This window comes from Simochromis diagramma, unplaced genomic scaffold, assembly GCF_900408965.1.
Source record: "Simochromis diagramma unplaced genomic scaffold, fSimDia1.1 OVJJ01000387.1, whole genome shotgun sequence".
In the NCBI taxonomy this organism is placed as follows: Eukaryota; Metazoa; Chordata; class Actinopteri; order Cichliformes; family Cichlidae; genus Simochromis; species Simochromis diagramma.
This window is the reverse complement of record NW_024387152.1, coordinates 2,294,533-2,313,147: the sequence shown is the minus strand read 5'-3', so window position 1 is coordinate 2,313,147 and position 18,615 is coordinate 2,294,533. Positions and strand designations below refer to the sequence as shown.

The 18,615-nt window shown below is 43.8% G+C and overlaps 2 protein-coding genes across 5 annotated transcripts; one reads left to right on the top strand and one right to left on the bottom strand.

Annotated features, from left to right (window-relative positions):
* Positions 1-407: 407 nt before the first annotated feature.
* Positions 408-18,388, top strand: wnt10b (wingless-type MMTV integration site family, member 10b). Of its 4 annotated transcripts, XM_040047570.1 has the most exons (6): positions 408-1,905; positions 4,084-4,186; positions 12,897-15,282; positions 15,923-16,185; positions 16,353-16,804; positions 16,909-18,388. In XM_040047570.1, the coding sequence occupies exons 3-6, from the start codon at positions 15,209-15,211 to the stop codon at positions 17,407-17,409; spliced, it is 1,290 nt and encodes a 429-aa protein (XP_039903504.1). In that variant the 5' UTR covers positions 408-1,905; positions 4,084-4,186; positions 12,897-15,208; the 3' UTR covers positions 17,410-18,388. The 4 variants fall into 4 exon arrangements, with proteins under 4 accessions (XP_039903504.1, XP_039903507.1, XP_039903506.1 ...); XM_040047573.1 differs by lacking the exons at positions 408-1,905; positions 4,084-4,186 and having other exon boundaries at positions 12,940-13,032; positions 15,998-16,185; XM_040047572.1 differs by lacking the exons at positions 408-1,905; positions 4,084-4,186 and having other exon boundaries at positions 12,940-13,032.
* Positions 7,203-12,474, bottom strand: wnt1 (wingless-type MMTV integration site family, member 1). Its single transcript, XM_040047574.1, has 5 exons — positions 12,364-12,474; positions 11,979-12,084; positions 9,743-9,996; positions 9,279-9,544; positions 7,203-9,170 (listed from the first exon to the last, which is right to left on the bottom strand). The coding sequence occupies exons 2-5, from the start codon at positions 12,077-12,079 to the stop codon at positions 8,679-8,681; spliced, it is 1,113 nt and encodes a 370-aa protein (XP_039903508.1). The 5' UTR covers positions 12,080-12,084; positions 12,364-12,474; the 3' UTR covers positions 7,203-8,678.
* Positions 18,389-18,615: the final 227 nt, after the last annotated feature.

Here is an 18,615-nt window from a genome sequence, read left to right as displayed (position 1 = left end):
TCATCTCACTGTACTCAAATACGCTTTAGAGTCACCAGATCTACGTTCAATAGCGCATCTTTGGGATGTGATGGAACAGGAGATTGCCAACATGGATGTGCAGGAAATCTCTGTCATCATGTCAACGACAGCTTCATTGACATGATGCTATCAAGTCAACATGGGCAAAAATGCCTTTAGTTTTCCACTGTTGAATCTATGCTGTGAAAATCTAAGGTAGTTCTAAAGGTTAACGGGGGTCCAACCTGGTACCAGCAAGTTTAAGTGTCAGGCGAGTTATATTATCAGAATATTATCAAGTTAATTGAACAAACCAAATTAAAGCTTGTAATTTGGAAATGTCGTCACTAGGTGGCAGCATTTATCAATTTCCAGGCCAGCACAGCTCATTGAGGCTTACATGATTAGAATGGCTTTTGTTCCTTAAGGGCACTTACTGTCTTAAAGCATTCGTCATAACAGATGACCTATGTATACACAGCACAAAAAAAAGACATGCACAAAGACATGTTATTCTTAGCTTTCTCACATTGTGCCTCAGTGCAGAGGTTCATATCAAAGACTAGTTCAGACACGTATTCTAACCCAGGATGTGATCAGCAGTCACATTTGACATCTGTGCATTCACGTTGAACAAATCATAAGAAAACCATCAAGTTTTTTTTCTTTTATTTTGTCACAATCACAGAGCGTCCAATCCACAGAACCACCTCAGAGACACGATAGGTCGAGAGTACTGGTTCAGTTTCTTCAGGCGGATATGTTTATCTTCCTTTATGTGCCTTTAACATTTATTTTCCAAGGTCTCCATGGAAGTAGACTTCCACAGATTTAAACTTAGGCTAGTGTGTAGGGAAAACAGCAATTCACCTGACTTGCAGGTTTTCATAAGTCATCCATCTTCTAAAAAGTGAATCAAGCTGCTGTCAAACAAAGCTGTTTCTATCCCAGAAGATTTATGATCAGAATCATCTGTTTGCAAGAAAGATGGGTAGCTGGTAGCCCATCAAAATCAGAATCATTATTCCATCAAGCTAACACACCCATTTGTGTTCTAAAAGATCCAGATGCCAGAAAACATTGCGACTAGCGCCAAGTAAAGCAAAAGTGTCTTCCCACATGCTTGCTGTTCAGAGAAGCTCCTCACTGCAGCTGTACCCTCAACAAGCGACAAGATGCATGTGGTATTAATTAATGCTCTTATTGTGCCATTTCACTTATGCTAAGAATGTGTTTATAGAGCAGATGAGTGTCGAGCAAGGTCACATTCAGGTGTTCTCAGGGTGTAATTATTCTTTCAATATTCAAGACGGCGTTGTTGGTTCAGGGCCTTTCATGCCAAACCATGACATTTAAAGCTCAATTATCTTCATTTAAATTTGCACCTTGGATATTGCATGTCACAAAGATGCGATATTCAATGTCTCTAAACCAAATAGCCGGGCCACACGTTACAATCAGCAATAAAATGATATGCATTTAAAAGCCCCCGAGGACCTTTTCAGAGTGTAAAAAGTATTGAAAGCTTGCTGGCACATTTTGTAGGATAGCTGTGGCTCTGGAAGTGATTAGACCTCAAAGGTTGGGTGAATATATTGCAGAGAGACAGAAGCGGGTGGGAGTAGTATCTTGTGTGTGTTTTAAGTGTGACACGATGAGAGAATGTGTGTGTGTGTGTGTGCGCGCGTTTGTTTCGAGTGAGCAAGAGAAGGAGACTGGGGCGGTTCTCTTATGCAAGCAGTTCTCAGTATGAATGTAGATTGGAAGATGTGTGGCTCCTGTGGTTGGCTGTCCCCTGTGTCACTGCCTTTAAAAAACACTTGCCAAGAGAAATGTCTTCTTTACAGGCTTTGGCTGCCAGATGCTGGGGATAATGGATAGGACTGCAGAGGGAAAGATGGAGAGGTGCGCTCAGCCAGCCACACAAACACCAAAAGTGCACACATACACGTAACACAAACACGTGCACGCTAGCAGACTTTGTGGGCAGCGGTCCCCTGTAGCGCTGAAGTAAGCTGTGAATAATTCATCTTCAAGTCACTGTACGACTGCCACACATGCATTCTGTTACACACAGGGGAAGTGTTAGGCCTAGTAAGGCATGTCATACTAAGTAGTAAGTGAATGAGCATGCAGATTGGGCACGCTTTAAGAACCCAGAGGTGCCACGTTTTGTTGACGTGGGTAAAACACAATGGCAAGGAATAGCTGTGTGTGTCTATGTCTCTGTATGAAGCTGTGAATGAACACATGGGGCGCCAATGTGTGAATGTCAACGTGTGTCTGTGAGCGGGATAGCCGGTGACACAGGAATGTGTCATAGTTTCTGCAAGCCACCCAGCTCCTAACTGCAGCAAATAAACATTCCTCTGCTGCTGTGTCAGTGCTGGAGCGCTCGCCCACTGTCGCTGTAAAACAGCTCGGAATTAAAACCAAAAGCAGGGCACTTCTTCTTTTTGTCCCCACGAGTATTACTAGAACAGAGATAATTAGCACATGCCGTCAAAAATGTCTCAGTGTTGTTTATTGATTCAAATGAGGCCATGCTGGGCCTCAGACAATGGCCTGCAGACAATAAAACAAGCTGACTCATCTGGTTAAGTGAAGAGCAGTAAATTACTCCATCCGTGCTGTGGTCACTCAGATTTCCTTGATCTCGCACTTAGGCAAGTAAAAGAAATCCAGCAGCGGACAGTTTCGCGAAGATACGTTCGGATGAGGAGAAGTGTTAACGTTCAGCGTAGCCAGACACGTCTCGGTGAAGTTTATCACTGGCTTGTCTGTTTGATTTAACCGAATGTGTGCTTCATCCATGCTGACAGGTGAAATTATGCACAGGCTCATGTTGTGTCACATGGATTCCACCACAGTTTGTGCTCATGTTTCATGTGGATCTCAGAGCTGAAATGTTGCTGCGCTGTACCCGTACATTGTCAGATGTCTGTAAACATATTCTACTGTTGGTTGTCCTTTCCCAAAGTCTTTCCCTATCATTACGGCTCTGTTTACGGGAGCTCTTACAGTGTTTGCTAGCATATTGTCTCCCCTGGAGTACGGCGCGGTTTAAAGTCGCGCTCTGACGCACAGTTTTCCATCTGAAACGCTTAATTTCAGTGGGACACAGTCTGACATGGCACTTTATCTGTTTGTTGTCACATATCTGGCTTTGCCAGGTTAACCATTCACAGATGTGCAACGAGAGAGTTTTACTTTTTCTTGTTCCATAATGGTTCTCACAGAATCATTGCCTGTGCATTTCGAATGGTACCTAAAGCTGGACGTCAGTGGTTTAGATTAACTTAGGGACACCTTGGTGTTTAGTTAGAGGTGATGTTCTATGGTGGTGAGGTTTTCGTCTCAGGAGTTTTGAGGTTTAGCAAAGAATTTAATATCAACAAAAAATGGGCCAGCAGAGAAAAAGCCATCAAGCCAAGACAATCCAGAGGCCCTGCAGTGTGCGTATGCGTGTGAGCGTGTTGATAGCTCAAAATATATTATCACCCCAAGGCCTCCTGCATGTGTGTTCACATGCAGGAGGCCGCAATTGAAAACATTTTTATACATGTGTGAAGAGTGCTGGCCTATTAAACACACACAGACCCCAATACACTTTTATATACACACACATATGTGTGTGTATATAAATATATATATATACATGCTGCACAGTTATATCCCTCCCACCTTAACTGCAGGGCTAGTTCTCCAGCTCACTCCATAGGGGCACTGAGCCTGACCACAGACATCATACTGATTGCTCACCATGGTCGAGTGGTCTGTCCACATTCCCACCCTGATTCACTATGTGCACAAAACCCAACAACGGAAAACAGTGGTTTGAGAGTGTCTGAAAGTTTGCGGACAGCAGTGAGCGTTCGCTGTGTCTCTCCTAAATCAGTCCTCTTCTCATGCCTTCCACTGGCCCACCGCACACCCCAGAAACATGGGAACAAGCGAACGCAGGCTCAAAGCGATGTTTTGGAACTTTTTGGAACTGAAGCGAGAGGAGACGCACAAACAGGACGCTCGAGCTTGTATATTTGCTGGGGTGAATCTAACCTTCCCTCCTCTCCTGTGTGACAGGTTGTGGAAGGCCAGAAGATGATGAAGTGATGGAGATGTTAGGAGGCCACGGCCATTGTGATGCTGGGTGGCTGTTACTCCGGAGCTGCCATCTGGCGAAAAGGTCAGTTGCTAGGGGATGATTCTTCCCCTGGACCGTGTCTGCCTCCCAGCTGCCATCCACACACCCACACACGCGCACACACTGGCTCGACTGTGTGCACAAACTTAACACATGCGCACACGCATGCTCTTTTTTTTTAGCACTTCCTAGAATCCTGAATTGAATCTGAGTAAATTTGACCCACTACACTGACCGCTATTAATCCACTTGGTAGTTTTCTGCAAGTCTGAGTTCTTTATTTAATATCCGAGTGACGAAGCTGTAATTGCACATCTTGTTACATAATACCCCTGTGGTCACCTAATGGCACCAAACTCAATTCTTCTGATTATTACACAAGCTTGATATGGGTGTCCCTATAATAACAATGCCCCAAATTAATTTCAAATTGACCCATAATTGAATGCTAGGATTACAATGAGACATGGAGCGAGCACAGAAATCAAATCGCTACTGCGTGCCAGACTCATGCCACACCGCACTGTCAATCACAAGCACTGTAAACAGCCTTTCATTCAGTGCCGTGGCCCACCCCAATTATAAATTATTTATCATGCTGCCTTCGAATTAACAGCCAACTCCACCCAACAGGCCAAACATTTTTCCTAGCTGTAGCAGGAATTTTAATATGAAGCTGCTGTGCCTTCAGTATGCCATGTTTCTTGCATGTGACCTGCTTGCTGGATTTGTGCACGTGTTCTCGTGGCTGTCAGGTCAGTTGCAGGCGGCGTGGCTTTTTAATTCTCGTTGTCGAGTTACATAATTAGCAAAATTGCCCCATTAACCTTCACCCTTTAGCCCGCGGTGGCCTGTTATGATACTACCCAGAGATATTTTTTTTTCTTCATAAAAATAGAAAGCGAATTTACAGCGACGTGAAAAGTAACCATGAGCAAGCCACGGGAACAAAGTGTAAAGGAACTAACGTTTCGATGCACCACGTATCTCACTTATGAGCAGGCTGCGACTGGATGTCAGCGCGGTATTATTATCTCCAGATATTGGCAAAACAGTAGCTGGCAGGAACCAAAACCAAAATGGGACTCAAGCGTACAATTTTGTACCATCTCTATTTCTTTTTTTTTTCTTTTTTAATCCTCCCTGTCACACATTCCTGTCCTCCTTCCCTCCTCCAAGTCTGCGCTTCTCCACTGGCCTTCCATAGAGCCAGTGACTTTTGTGTAGTGGAGCTGTTGTTTTTGTTTGTGCCCCTCTCACCATACCATACACCATAGCTGCCTGCTTGCCGCCTGACAGCTCCGTGTGTCAAAGGTGGCTACAGCAGAACAGACTGTGGGAACAGCCGGTTAGCCTTCCTTGGTCCCCTGCTCCCCAACCAGAGGGGCAGCCATCAATCCAGCGCTCCCCCTACCCCTGCACACACACTGAAGCACAAACACACAAATACCCAACTAAACTCATACTCACACAAAAACCCTACAACGCTCACACCCTCTCCCAATAATCCTCGGAAGCAATTTCATCTCGACTCGGGTGGCAGCCCATTGTCGCCAGCCCCTTCAATCTTTCCTTATTAACTCTCGCTTTGTCCCACATCCGAGCTTCTGGACTCATCTCTCCTACATTCCGATCAGTGCTGCTCCCAGCACTCCCAGGCAACCTCCATTCGCTAATCCCACTGCCTACCCACCGCCCCCCCCTCCCAGCAGCCCCACCCCAAGGAACTCTTACTGGTTTTTTTTCCAACCTGCCGATCACCTACTTGCAGAGTAAGGTAGTGGCATTAACTCCATGGGTTTTCTGAAGGCAGAGTGTGAAGGCGGGGTGGGTGAAAGAGGAGGCGGCCACAAAGTGACTCCAGGCCAGACAATTAGAACAATGAGCTGGGCCTGTAGGGGGCTAACTCGCTGCGTCACGCCTGGACGGTGGGGTATTTTGTCAGTTTAATGAATTGTCCGTCAGGCTAGAGCCACATCGCAGGCTGCGCAGGGAGAGGCCAGCAGGGACCCAGACACTAAGTCGGTATTTATTACACTGCCTTTGTCACTAATTGAGCTAATTATCACTGACTCCTTAGCACTCCCACAGGCAGCGCCCCCTCCACTTCACTCTCCACCAACTCTCCCACCTCACTCTCATGCCTGGGATTTGAACTCTGAAAAAAAAAAAAAAATCAACCACTTTTACTTTCTATTGTTTCTGTCTGCCCATGATTGCTGATTATTTCTCTTTCCAGCCAGATTTGCCTCGTTTTGCATGTGTTTTCACTCCGTCAGCTCCTGACTTTTCTCTCAGTTTGTCAGTTATTACACAGTAAGCCATATCATGTTCTGGTGTGTTAACCCCTGTTTTCCAGTGATAGAAGACAGAGCTTTACTTATGTATAGGTCAACAACATTTTTTCTAATCACTTTAGTTTTTTGTTGTTTTTTTGTATTTATAGACATTTCCTCACTTTACTTCTGAATTTGCAGTATTTTACTTCAGTTCACTCTGATCTGTTCTTCCAGATGAGTAATATTGTAGCCATTCTCTTCTTATTTTTTATAATGTTTTCTCTAATATTTATGCCACAAGCCCACGAACCCCTGTTAAATCTACACTGTAATACGATGCTAATTCAGAAGCACTCTCATCCCTGCATGTTACTGCTTTTCCTCCACTCTGCCCTTTCTGGATGACCCTGATTGCTCCTTCTCTGTGGTGAACTGAGAAGTGTGACGCTTTCCAAACTCCTGTGGTTAGCTACACTGCCAGGTGTTGAAGTTTTTCATATTTCTTTCAGGCCTTAAGCAAATGAAGCAACTCATATACTGTATAAAATAAGGTATGTGGGCAGATAAACAGTCTGTCTCTGTGGTTGGTCGCACAGATGCAGGGATGTTTTGTGGAGCTGGAGAAAGAGGCTGCTTTGGTGGTGGTAATAGGATTAAGCAAAGGACACCCAGGGACAGGCTTATATGTTGGCTCGGTCCATAGTCAAAACACTCTCGAATACAGCAAACACAACACACATAATGGCTGTAATGTTGACACATTCACAAGGGCAGCTTAATTGAAAATATAGACTTTATTGTTCTATCGTACAGTACAAAACCAACTGGAACCTAAGTCTTTTGATTAAAATCTAAAAAAAAAAAGTATTCTCTTACTCTCTAGAACAGTATAAAAATCCTCAGAAATAAATATTTTATATATTTACACTAGTAAAAAAAAGGGAAATATTCAGTGCATGACCAAACATGAGTGTTTTTTTACAGAAAATAAGCAAAGAAGTGATAACAGTCTTTTTCTATCAAGAGTATTTTTTTTTAATCCGCTACGTTACACCTACATAGAAAGAGCCAAACGATGAAAACATCCTCTGACCTGACTCTACTGATAGCATATTCTCCAGCCACTGACAGGCACATAAATCATTTAGAAAACATACAAGTGACATCTTTATAAATATAATCAGATATTTTAATATTTACAGATTTTGGTCCTCTTAGCTGATACACAGTTTGTTTGTTTTTCAGTCTGTATTCTTTAAAATATTTTCATTCAACCTACCTTGAAAAAAACCCCAACAACGCACCATTTGCCTACTTTAACCTGCAATATTTTAATCCTTCCTGCATGCATTTGTGGGAAATTTGTATATTGGTCACATTTCTATTCATTGTTTTATTAGTGTTTTATGATATTTTCCGTATTGATCCCTCAGATTTGCTTAAATCACGTCGTGATATTCAGTGTATTGATAATACATTCAAATTACATTGCCTCAGTAAGATTCACTCACTTGGTTTCTGTGCTCCCTGCTCCTAGTCATGTACAATAAGGACCATCCTGTTGCAAGCTGGAGTGGTACATGTGGCTGAGGTGAATTCAGATCTGGAGAAATCTAAACAAAATGGGCAAATGTGGCAGGGAAACTAGAAGTGGTTGGGTTGCATACAATTCCTAAGTACACAAGCATGGAACAGATATCCCATCCAGGGAGATAAACTTCAGCCAGTTTCATGGGAGGGATGCCAAACTTCAGCAAGAGAAAACAAAACACAGATTTCTTTTTTTTCTTTTTTTTAAATAAGCTTCCTCTTGTTAGAGGTCCTCGCCAGTTTATGAGAGCATATGTTTGTGGCTCTGTGGCCACAGAAACATCTGTGAAACATTGTGTCCAGTTTCTGCCCTTTGTTGGGGAGAAACAAGGCCCTAGTGGTACCTGGTTACAACGATCAATTCTCCACCACATCCTTTTGTCCATTTACTCCTATTTATCTAGCATGTAAACACTTGAGGGACAATTCCCATTCTACAAGTATCGTTGTAGTGTTAATTTACTTAAGGTTAAGTATTAAAGAGTAAGACATACACTCCTTCTATACCCTGTTCACATACTTGTGCTTTCCCTTTCTCCTAAGTTTAAAAACACTGATTGAATTTTTGTGCCAGAATTTCCCTGTATTAGTTTACCCGCCTTGAACCTTTTCCAGCTTCAGCCTAACATCTTAAAGCACATGAGTGCCTAGGTGCCCATGTTTGATCATAGACACTGATGTAACGTCCTTGTACTGGTGCAGTTCAGACAACTGACATGACAGCACCAGTGGAATGTGCAGTGGCAGCGTTCAGTCACGCTCTCAGTCCGGGACTTAAACCCACGTCCGCAGCATAGCAGCTCACAGCCATCCAGGCCCGGAGAAGAGCTGTTGCACGTTCTCCCCGATGTTCCCAGAGTGCCAGTTTTGCCATTGTAGGAGCAGAAGTTGGGTGATTTCTCATAATAGACAAGATCCATAGACGAAGGGGGTTTGTGAGCTGGGTTTTCAGGCTCTAGATGGCGTGGATCGGCTCGGTGAGAGGCACGGTTGCTGCCCTTGTTGGCATAAACAACTCTGGATGCGCCATCAAACCGGTCCTTAAGAAAGTCTCCCACTGTGCGGAAGCTGGGCAGGCGCATCCAACAGGTGCGCACTGTGCAGGAGCCAGACATGCCATGGCACTTGCATTCCTGACGCATCTCTGATGACACAGTCTGAGAAAGGAAGACCAAAGATTACTCATGATATCTCACTCATTAATACATTCATTTCAAGTAGAACTCGGACAAACAGTCTTAGTAGACGAGTAAAGCAAGTCTTACCATCCTGCCGGCTTCGTTATTGTGCAGGTTCGTGAGGTAGCGCAGATCTCTGCCCCTCTCACTGGAGTCCACAAACTCACGGCTGAACATCCGGCCAAAATCCACATTGTCACTGCAGCCCCCCCAGTGCCAGTCTGGTCCTCCAGGACCTCGGCGGCGATAATCGCATGTGCACGTCTCAATGGCCCCCTCTGAGCAGGAACGAGCCACAGCGTGGGTCACTCCTGCGCTGGTAATGGCAAATACAAATGCGGTCTCTCGGCAACCTGAAGAAACAACACAAAAACTTCCCATCAGAACCATGTCCAGCGTTTTGGACTTTATATTTGCCTTTTTTTTTCTTTTTTGCCCACAATTGGAAATCATTTACAGACAAAGCCTTTCAAATGAGTACAAGCGATTCTGTTACATCCTGTCCAAAATTGTCCAAATATTTCCTGGTGAGAAAGACAAGAGGGGCTCACCACGATTGACAATTTTGCCAAAAACTGCTGGACTGTGGGTGGTCGGGCAGTTCCAGCGGCGGTTGCGGAACTGCCACTTGCACTCCTTTATGGCAGTGTGCAGTCCAGCGGCGATGGCATGCAAGATGCCAGGATTCTGCCGAATCAGCCGGCGCTGGCGACGGCTCAGAAGGGCCAGGCTTGGGTCCAGGACCAACTGCACGTTCTTGGAATTGGTGAGGAGGTTGGACGAGGAAGCCACATTGACAATACCCCTGGCGCAACATAAGGACAAGGGAATTCAGAGTCAAGGAGCTGGCAGTTCATGCATGAAGCTCTATAGGTGACCCTCTAAACTCATTAACTGATGGCTCTTGGCATCCAATGAGTGTTGCTCCTTTGAAATTACAGTTTTCATTATGTGCTAAAGTAATAAACAGAGTCTCACATTCAGTTCCAAGATCATGAGAAGACACTTTGTCTCTGACTAACAGTGTATATTTCACTCTTGGCAGATAACATGAAGCTATTTTTATGTCTTCATAAAAACTTGGACTGGCTGCGATTACTTGTCAGTTTCACAATTAGAATATGTAAGCACATTTGTCTGCTAAATACTCAGGATCCATTATGTTATAATAATAATAATAATAATAATAAAGGATTACAATAATTGACAGATTTCTTATCTGTGTAGTATCAAATTAATGTTATTAGCTTGGCAGTTAAGATTCCCTACATATATGTTAAATCACATTAAAGATAAGCATACAAGGTTCCTCCAAATGTGATTTAAGGTGCAACTTCAGCTAAAAATATGTCCATTCTGTCAAAATGTCATTAAGACGTAGGCCTTTAAACACCCCTCTGTGCCAAATATTTAAAAAGCTATAAAAATGCTGTCATCCACAGCATATAGAAACAAATAACTGTAATTATTTATTACTATAGCATAGAGAGAGAGAGAGATGTTGCTTTTTCTTTCTTTCTTTCTTTTAAGTGTCGTGTCCATATTTGTGCCCAAACGTGGCACCTGTGCGTCTTCAGCTTTATCCAAATCTTGGATCACTGAACGGGGTTTAAATGCACCCATTTCGCTGGTTTTAGAACACTTTTGGCGTTTCAGCACACAGGCTGTGTAATTTTCCACTTTATTTGGTATTTTCTGTGGTTTATGTGTCAACATTTTTCATTCATGTGTCGTGTATTGGCGGCGTTTTGCTGTTCAGCATTATCATCCGGAAAAGCGGGCGAGCCTGGGCCTGTTAGAGGTTTGACCCAGACAGTGGTGCGGTGAGAGGCCTGGGAACTTAAATAATAATCTCATCTTCTGAATATTTTCTTAATTCCCAAAGTCACCGGTGTGTGTGTGTGTGTGTGTGTGTGTGTGTGTGTGTGTGTGTGTGTGTGTGTGTGTGTGTGTGTGTGTGTGTGTGTGTGTGTGCGTGCTTTCTAGGCGTCTTTTGGATGCCAGCTGAGATTTCAAATGCTTGAAAGCGCACTGCCACTGTGCGAAAACCATGTCCATCTAATAAAACCGCAAAAACCGTTTGTTGAATCGTTACCTCAACAAACCCCTGACCCACAGTTTTTTGTTAAAAACAAGAAAATGTGCGAAGCTATAGATCCGGTTTTATTTTGGTTTTAAAAATCTAAATTCTGTACCGTTGCCGCAAAGTTTATGATCGCTTAACTATATCCAGTATTAGATCAACGTGTCCCCGGAAAACAAGAAACAAAAAACAAATAAAAAGAACCCCTCTAAATCCATATTCAATTTATTCCACTGAAAAATCTTGTCTCGTGTTCAAACCGCAGTGTCCAAAAAAGGAGCCAGAGAGAAAGCGAGAGAGAGGGAATTAAATCAACCGCAAATAAAAATGCTGTAATTATTATGTAATTATTTTATTGTTAAACTGTGTGCTGTGGTTAATTTCACTGGAGGCACAATAAATTAAAGACTGGAAAAAAACACCCTAAATGTTTTCTGGGGCTGTTTCGCTCACGTAGAGCCACCTGGAAGCATTAAGCATCAATCCTATATGGTTGCCCTTTTTTTCTTTTTCTTTTTTTCAAACAGAAGCTGCGAGCGGCTCCAAAACTAACACATTATTTCGATCAAGCTGCACGAAATGTGGCAACTCAATAAAACGCCCTGTTTTCCAGAGGGCTCCTATAAGCTGGCACTTAACTTTGCGGATGAGGTTTTCCAGTGGCATAACGCGATTAGTGCATCATCAGTATCTGCTCAACTCACCACCACCGGCCGCTGTTGTTGACTGCCCCTGTGCCCGAGAGCGAAGACACCAAGAGGATGCAAGCGGCTTTCACCCCTAACAGCAGCGCCAGACTCCTCATCGTGGCTTCAGTTCAAAAATGAGGAGGAGAATGTCATTATTTGGTGATATATATATATATATATATATATATATATATATGTGTATATATATATATATATATATATATATATATATATATATATATATATATATATATATATATAAACAAAAAAAAAACAAGAAAATACAACACCTTTTGTTTCTTGTTCCAAACATGCAAACATACTGTGTCACTTTTATCTTAATGATCAACTTGAGTTTTGAGTTCTGAGTTTTGAAAATGAGCAGGTTGGATATACTCACCACGCCACAATCCGAGGAGAGGACTTGAAAGGTGAGAGAAGGAAGTCCTAATTAACTTAAATGGCTCTTGAGTGGAGACAGGTTGCTGTGCTGTGAGGTGTCCGGGCAGGATGCTACTGCTGCTGCTGCTGCTGCAGTCCTCTTCACTCTGTCTCTCTCAGTGATGCTTTGCACGGCGCATTGAACGCGTGGGACAGTTCCGAAGACTTGATCCCCTCGGTGACTGATAGGCAACACATTCTTCTCTTATTGAGCGCTACGAGGGGAATAAAAAAGGGATTTGCTGCTCTCATCTCCCTGTTTTTTTTTTTCGGAGCCTTTTCAATAGGATTGGAGGGAGGGATAGTTAATGCTCTTCATAGGGCGCACAATGAATAAGGAAACAACTGAGCAGAAAAAAGAAAGGAAGGGAGAGAGAGGGAGAGAAAAGCAGGGCAGTCCACGGTGTTACGCATATTGTGGAATCTCACGGTCATCACAGAATCGATTCCCTGTAAACGTGTACGGCTGAAAGTATTTTCTTCCCCTTTCAGTGACCGCGCAGCTAGCCTCCGCATCCAGTCTTGCTGAGAGAAGTTCCCCCGGAGCCCTGGAGCAGTGATGAGCTGGTACAGATGCTGTGGGTGCGCCCGCTTTGGTGCTTCGCCGCTGCTCAAAGCTGGTGTCACGGTACAGTATAGTTACAGCGCAATATGAGCCATCTGAAACTGCCCTTTTTACCCGGTGGTTGGATTAGCCTACTCCCTAACCGCATCTCCTCCTCTCTCCAAATGCGCTCTCAAAATGTGCAGTGACTAAGGCCATTTCTGCACATGTTCTTTTTTTCACACTTAAACTCCTACAGATCGAGTTTATTCATTATTACATGTAAATAATATATATGTATTTTTAAAAGTGAATGTTATCCCTTAAGGTTACTTTCTTCTCAATAAAACGTGTTATCAGCCGTCTTTATCATATAAGAGCAAACGCGCACAAGCACAGCGAAACGTGAATGCCTGCAGAAGCAATAATAAGCTCGTAATTGTCCTATAACTCACACTGCCTGCTGGGCTACTTAAATATTTTTCAAACACGGAAGACATGAAATATGGCCTCCAATCAGAAGTTTGATGTATGATGAACCAGGAAAAGAGGGGGACGACTAAGGATAAAAACCAGTCCAAACATCTGGCTTGCAGACCTCCCTCGACGCAATGTAACCCAGTGTAATCACAGCTTGAGCCACTTTGCGGCATCTCCATCAAACCCCAGACTAGGAGCAAGCTTAAATGTCCCCAAACTTCTCCATATTGGTTCATTTTGTGACATTTATCTGCTAATTTGCATATTCCACATTAGTCATTGCAGAGGTTGTAGGTTGAGTAATCTCTCCCCCTTCCTCCGCACCTCTCTGTCTCTCCCTCAGATGACAGTAAAAGGAAGTAGGCTTTAAAAAAAGAGAGAAAAAAGGCTTTAATGACAGCCACCCTACGTTTTTACCCGAGCCTTATATGAATTTGCTCAAACGGGTTTCCTGGAGCAGTCATGCGACACCGAGCAGATTAGAGCTTCAATCCGGATAAAGGGGGCCTTTTATATACAAATCAACTTCAAATCACTTTTTAAGCCACTTAGATATACACACCAAGGCAGAATGCTAATGCACTTTTCATTGCTGCAGCTTAGGGAATGGAAGGAGATTAGATGAATTGGTGTCACTAAGCGAACCGTGTTCGAGGGGGGTTTTAACTTAATTTTATGAAAGTAGCACACAAGCACCTTTCGCTCCCAGCAGCAATGTTATGTTTAATTTTGGATAACCTGGATCGATATACGGATTGATTCGCGTCCACACTGAAGGCCCGGGCAACTTGCTACATAAGCTTACTCAACAGTGACCATAGAAAAGAATTTTAATAGATATGTTGTCTCCAATAAGGTGTTTTAGTCTGTCAGTTCTTTTGAATCCCTAAAAATAATTTGTCATTAGAGTTTTGTCAGCGGTCGTAATTGCACAACATTGTAAATAACAGTCTGTTACTCTAGCCATTTTTTTTTCTTTCGTTGCTTTGAAATAAAGACTTTAGATTGACAATGTGAAGTTGTTTCAAGCACAACAATGAGGCGCAGCCGCTCTGATGGAGGTGGGAGGAAGGGGGAGCACAAGACTTAAAAACAGTATTGTTGGAGGGTCTGTTAGCGGAGCCGCCTGCCTGCTGCTGCCTCCCTGTCGTACAGTGGAACCAGCAGCTCTCCCCTCCCCCTTCATTATTTAAAATAACTCACCGCTTTATGAACAAAATCTTCCTTGAGTTTCCATATTTCATCTCATCGAGGATTTCTGTGTTCTCCCCCAAAATGTAGGACCAAATTACCTTATTCCTCCCATCACACCCACAGAGAGTAGGAACAAGTACATGCATATATAAATATGTATTTTTTTTATCCTTATAAATATGATCATTGGATCCAGTATTTCTAAATACCTGCTTAATTCGAAATCGCTGTCCCGCAATGCTTGTAAAGTGCTTGTGCGTAAAATGTTGGAGACGTCATTTTACGCTTGGGTGAATGATCCCGTTATCGAATAATTAAAGTATCAACTGGTGATCCAATTCTCATCCTGGCCAATATTTTGCAAACAGCCGCCTGTAGAGGCATCTACTCCCCTCCCCTCTTTCTTTCACCCCCCTCCTCCTCCACTTTATTCTCTCCTCCGACCTCCTCTGTTCTCCGTCTTCACTCCTCGGTCGTTTGGCGGTGCATCGATAATACTGCAGACATCGTCCTTTCGATTTTCTTATTCGACGCGGACCATCACTACCAGTGTTTTAATGTCACGTCGCGAAAGACGCACAACAAAATGGAGCTATCAAACAAACTCCGTTGGGACCAATTCCTGATTTTGGCAGCAGCACTTATGTCACCTGCAATCACGTAAGTGCACTTGAGAGCGCCAGGAGAGTTGCAGACTGTGGCTGCACGAGATTCGGCAGAGTTGCGGGAAGTTCTTTGCATAGGTTACTATTCAAATGAATAATTTAGCTATTTTTAAAAAAAACAAAAACATTAAAAACGAATTATTAGTCATTGTATTTCGAAGTCTGGTTTCGTGTAAAGTTAAATTTAAAAAAAAGTGCAATCAGTGTTAATTGAGTGGTTTAGCTTTAAACGAGTCAAAATAATTCCAAAGTGATTTCACTTTCAATCTCGTTATTTCTTTATAAGATGCATTTGGCCATTAAATCTGTTTTTGATATTTCTCAGCTGGATAATCTGTTTAGAATTATATTTTCCCTCCTTTAACCAACTGACACTGGAGCAGAAACAGTGCAGCAAATACTTTTGGACGCATTTTATTGGTAGGTGTATTTCCCATAAAGAATAAATTATATCATATCTCTCTTAATTATTTATTGGGTTTGTATTTTTCTTAAGTGTACTGAACCCCCTCCCATTGCCTCATATTCCTCTGGGCTTGACTAATGAGCTGTTGACCATCTCCGATGACCCCCCCCACACACACACACACACACACCATCTCACTCCCCCACTCTTTCTCCCACTCTCCCTGCAGGGTGCTGTGTAATGATATCCTCAGCCTGAAGGTGGCAGGAGATCCAGTGCTAACCCCTAACTCTGTGTGCCTCAGGCTGGCAGGCCTCAGTAAACGTCAGATGCGGATGTGTGTGAGGAACCCTGATGTGACAGCATCTGCTCTGCAGGGGATCCAAGTGGCCATCCATGAATGCCAGCACCAACTCCGGGACCAGCGCTGGAACTGCTCCTCGCTGGAGGGCTTTGGCAAGCTGCCGAACCACAACTCCATCCTCAACAGGGGTGAGAGTCTGAGGCAGGCTAATGATAGTCAGTATGTGATCCTGGGGTTTATGGTAGAAAAGTGCAGGTATGAGAATATAGATTGTGCTGTACACAGGTAAATGACATTTTTAGAGCTGCAGTCTTTATGGTTTCAACCTCTCTGAGTGTGTTCTTCTTGCTCCTAGGTTTTCGGGAGAGTGCCTTCTCTCTGGCCTTGCTGGCGGCGGGCGTGGCTCACTCTGTGGCCTCGGCTTGCAGCATGGGCAAGTTGCGGGGGTGTGGCTGCGAGGCCAAGCGTCGCCAGGACGATGACAAGATCCGGCTGAAACTCACACAGCTGCAGCTGCAGACGCTTCAGAAGGGTGGGGCAGGCATCGACTTAACACGGTCATTACCCTCAGAGCTGAATGGTCATCATGGCAGCCTGCCCACTAACCTGCGCTCAGCCCACCCCTCAGCCCTTCTCAAGCCCTTACCAGATGAGCTAAGCTCTATGCAAGACACCTGGGAGTGGGGGGGGTGCAGTCATGACATCCGTTTCGGGGATCGCTTTTCCAGGGACTGGCTCGACTCCCGGGGGTCTCCAAGAGATATCCACGCCCGCATGAGGATACATAACAACCGCGTGGGACGACAGGTGAATATTGTGCTTTTCAGCTGTTGTCCCTCCGACCTTCAGCACTCACTCATTATCATTTTGGTTGTTGTTGGAGTTTGCTTACAGTGTTATTCTTTACACAGATAGTGACTGACAACATGACAAGGAAATGCAAATGTCACGGCACATCAGGGAGCTGTCAGTTTAAGACCTGCTGGCATGTATCTCCAGAGTTCCGTCTTGTGGGCTCCATACTCAAAGAAAAGTTCCTGACAGCCATTTTTGTCAACTCTCAGAACAAGAATAATGGGGTTTTCAACCCTCGGACAGAAAACGGCGCCAGCGGAACCCAAGGGGGTCTCGGCGGAGGGCGTCGTCGAATCATGTCCAGAGAGCTGGTGTACTTTGAGAAGTCTCCTGACTTTTGTGAGCACGACGTGTCCATAGACTCTCCGGGAACACACGGACGCATCTGCAACAAAACTAGCTACAGCACAGACAGCTGCAGCTCGCTGTGCTGCGGCCGTGGACACAACATCCTGAAACAGACACGCAGCGAGCGCTGCAATTGCAGATTTCACTGGTGTTGTTACGTGCTGTGCGAGGAGTGTCGTCACACAGAGTGGGTCAACGTGTGCAAGTAGACGTCAGTCTGTTCCCCCCTCAGTTCGAGCGGCTTTTACTCATCCAGGACTCAAGATGGCGAGCCTGTCCCTTCGCCCACTCATGTTGTTCGAGCTTTTGTTTTTGCTCCTTGTGCAACTCTCCCAGAGATCCTGTTTACCCCCCACCCACCCTCTTTTTTTTAAGTCCATCATCTGGGATCTATTTTCTTTTTGTAGACGCTGTTATTCTCAAAATGCCAAGTCAGAGATTGAAGAGGTGACTCATGTCATTTGTCTTCCCATGGCCTGTTTAGACGCTGGCCTTTCAGCCATGAAAATGGCCCATACTTCATCGTTTGAGACCCACAAAGAAAAAGAAAGAAAGAAAACGCAACAGCAGAGGAGCTTCAGCGTCTACAAGCTGACTCATCTTATTGTACAGTAACAGTTTATTTGAATGTGTATGTCTATAATTGTAAATGTATTATTATTAATATTAATATTGTACTAGAGCCTGTCTTTTTTCAGTGAATGACAGATTGATGGTGGCCATGTGGTCAGCATGGTGAAGCAGTGTGCAGACAGAACAGTCTCATTTTCTTTCTCCATTTGCACCAAAATAATACTCGTGTGTGACTCTGAAAAGTACTAATTTGGGAACTTGTCTCACAATCTCTCTTTACTGATCAAAGAAGACAAATTTTTTTTGGAAGGGCGAATGAATTTGACACAGCGCTTTCTCACATGCAGGACTTTCAGATGCTCGTCCAAGCTTGTACACTTGTAAAACTCAAGATGGGAAACTGGAAGCAACAAATCTCTAGATTGTACGACTAATGGTTCAGATTTATATATTTATATAATGGTAACAATAGTAATCACTTCATGAGAATGGTTGCTAGTGGTCATGTTTTTTATGACTCTGTATCATTATTGTGGCAGCAAAAATGCTGTCTCTTGGGTATGACTGTACTGTGATTTGTGTCACTTTCCTAAGAAATTGTGACTGGGCTCTTGATATTTCGTGCTTGCTTTTGTCCATTTCATCAGTCTGAGCACTCCTTAGATTCTTCCCACATGTACTACATGTCAAAGTGAGAGATGGACCTACTTTAGCCCTGAAATGACGCTGAAGAGTGTGCATGTGTTTAAATGTGTGTGCGTCTGTTGCTGTGTAAATGGGGGGTAGGCTCTGTGCACTACAGATTTGGGAGGTGAGAGCCTTTTTTATGGCCACTTCATGCT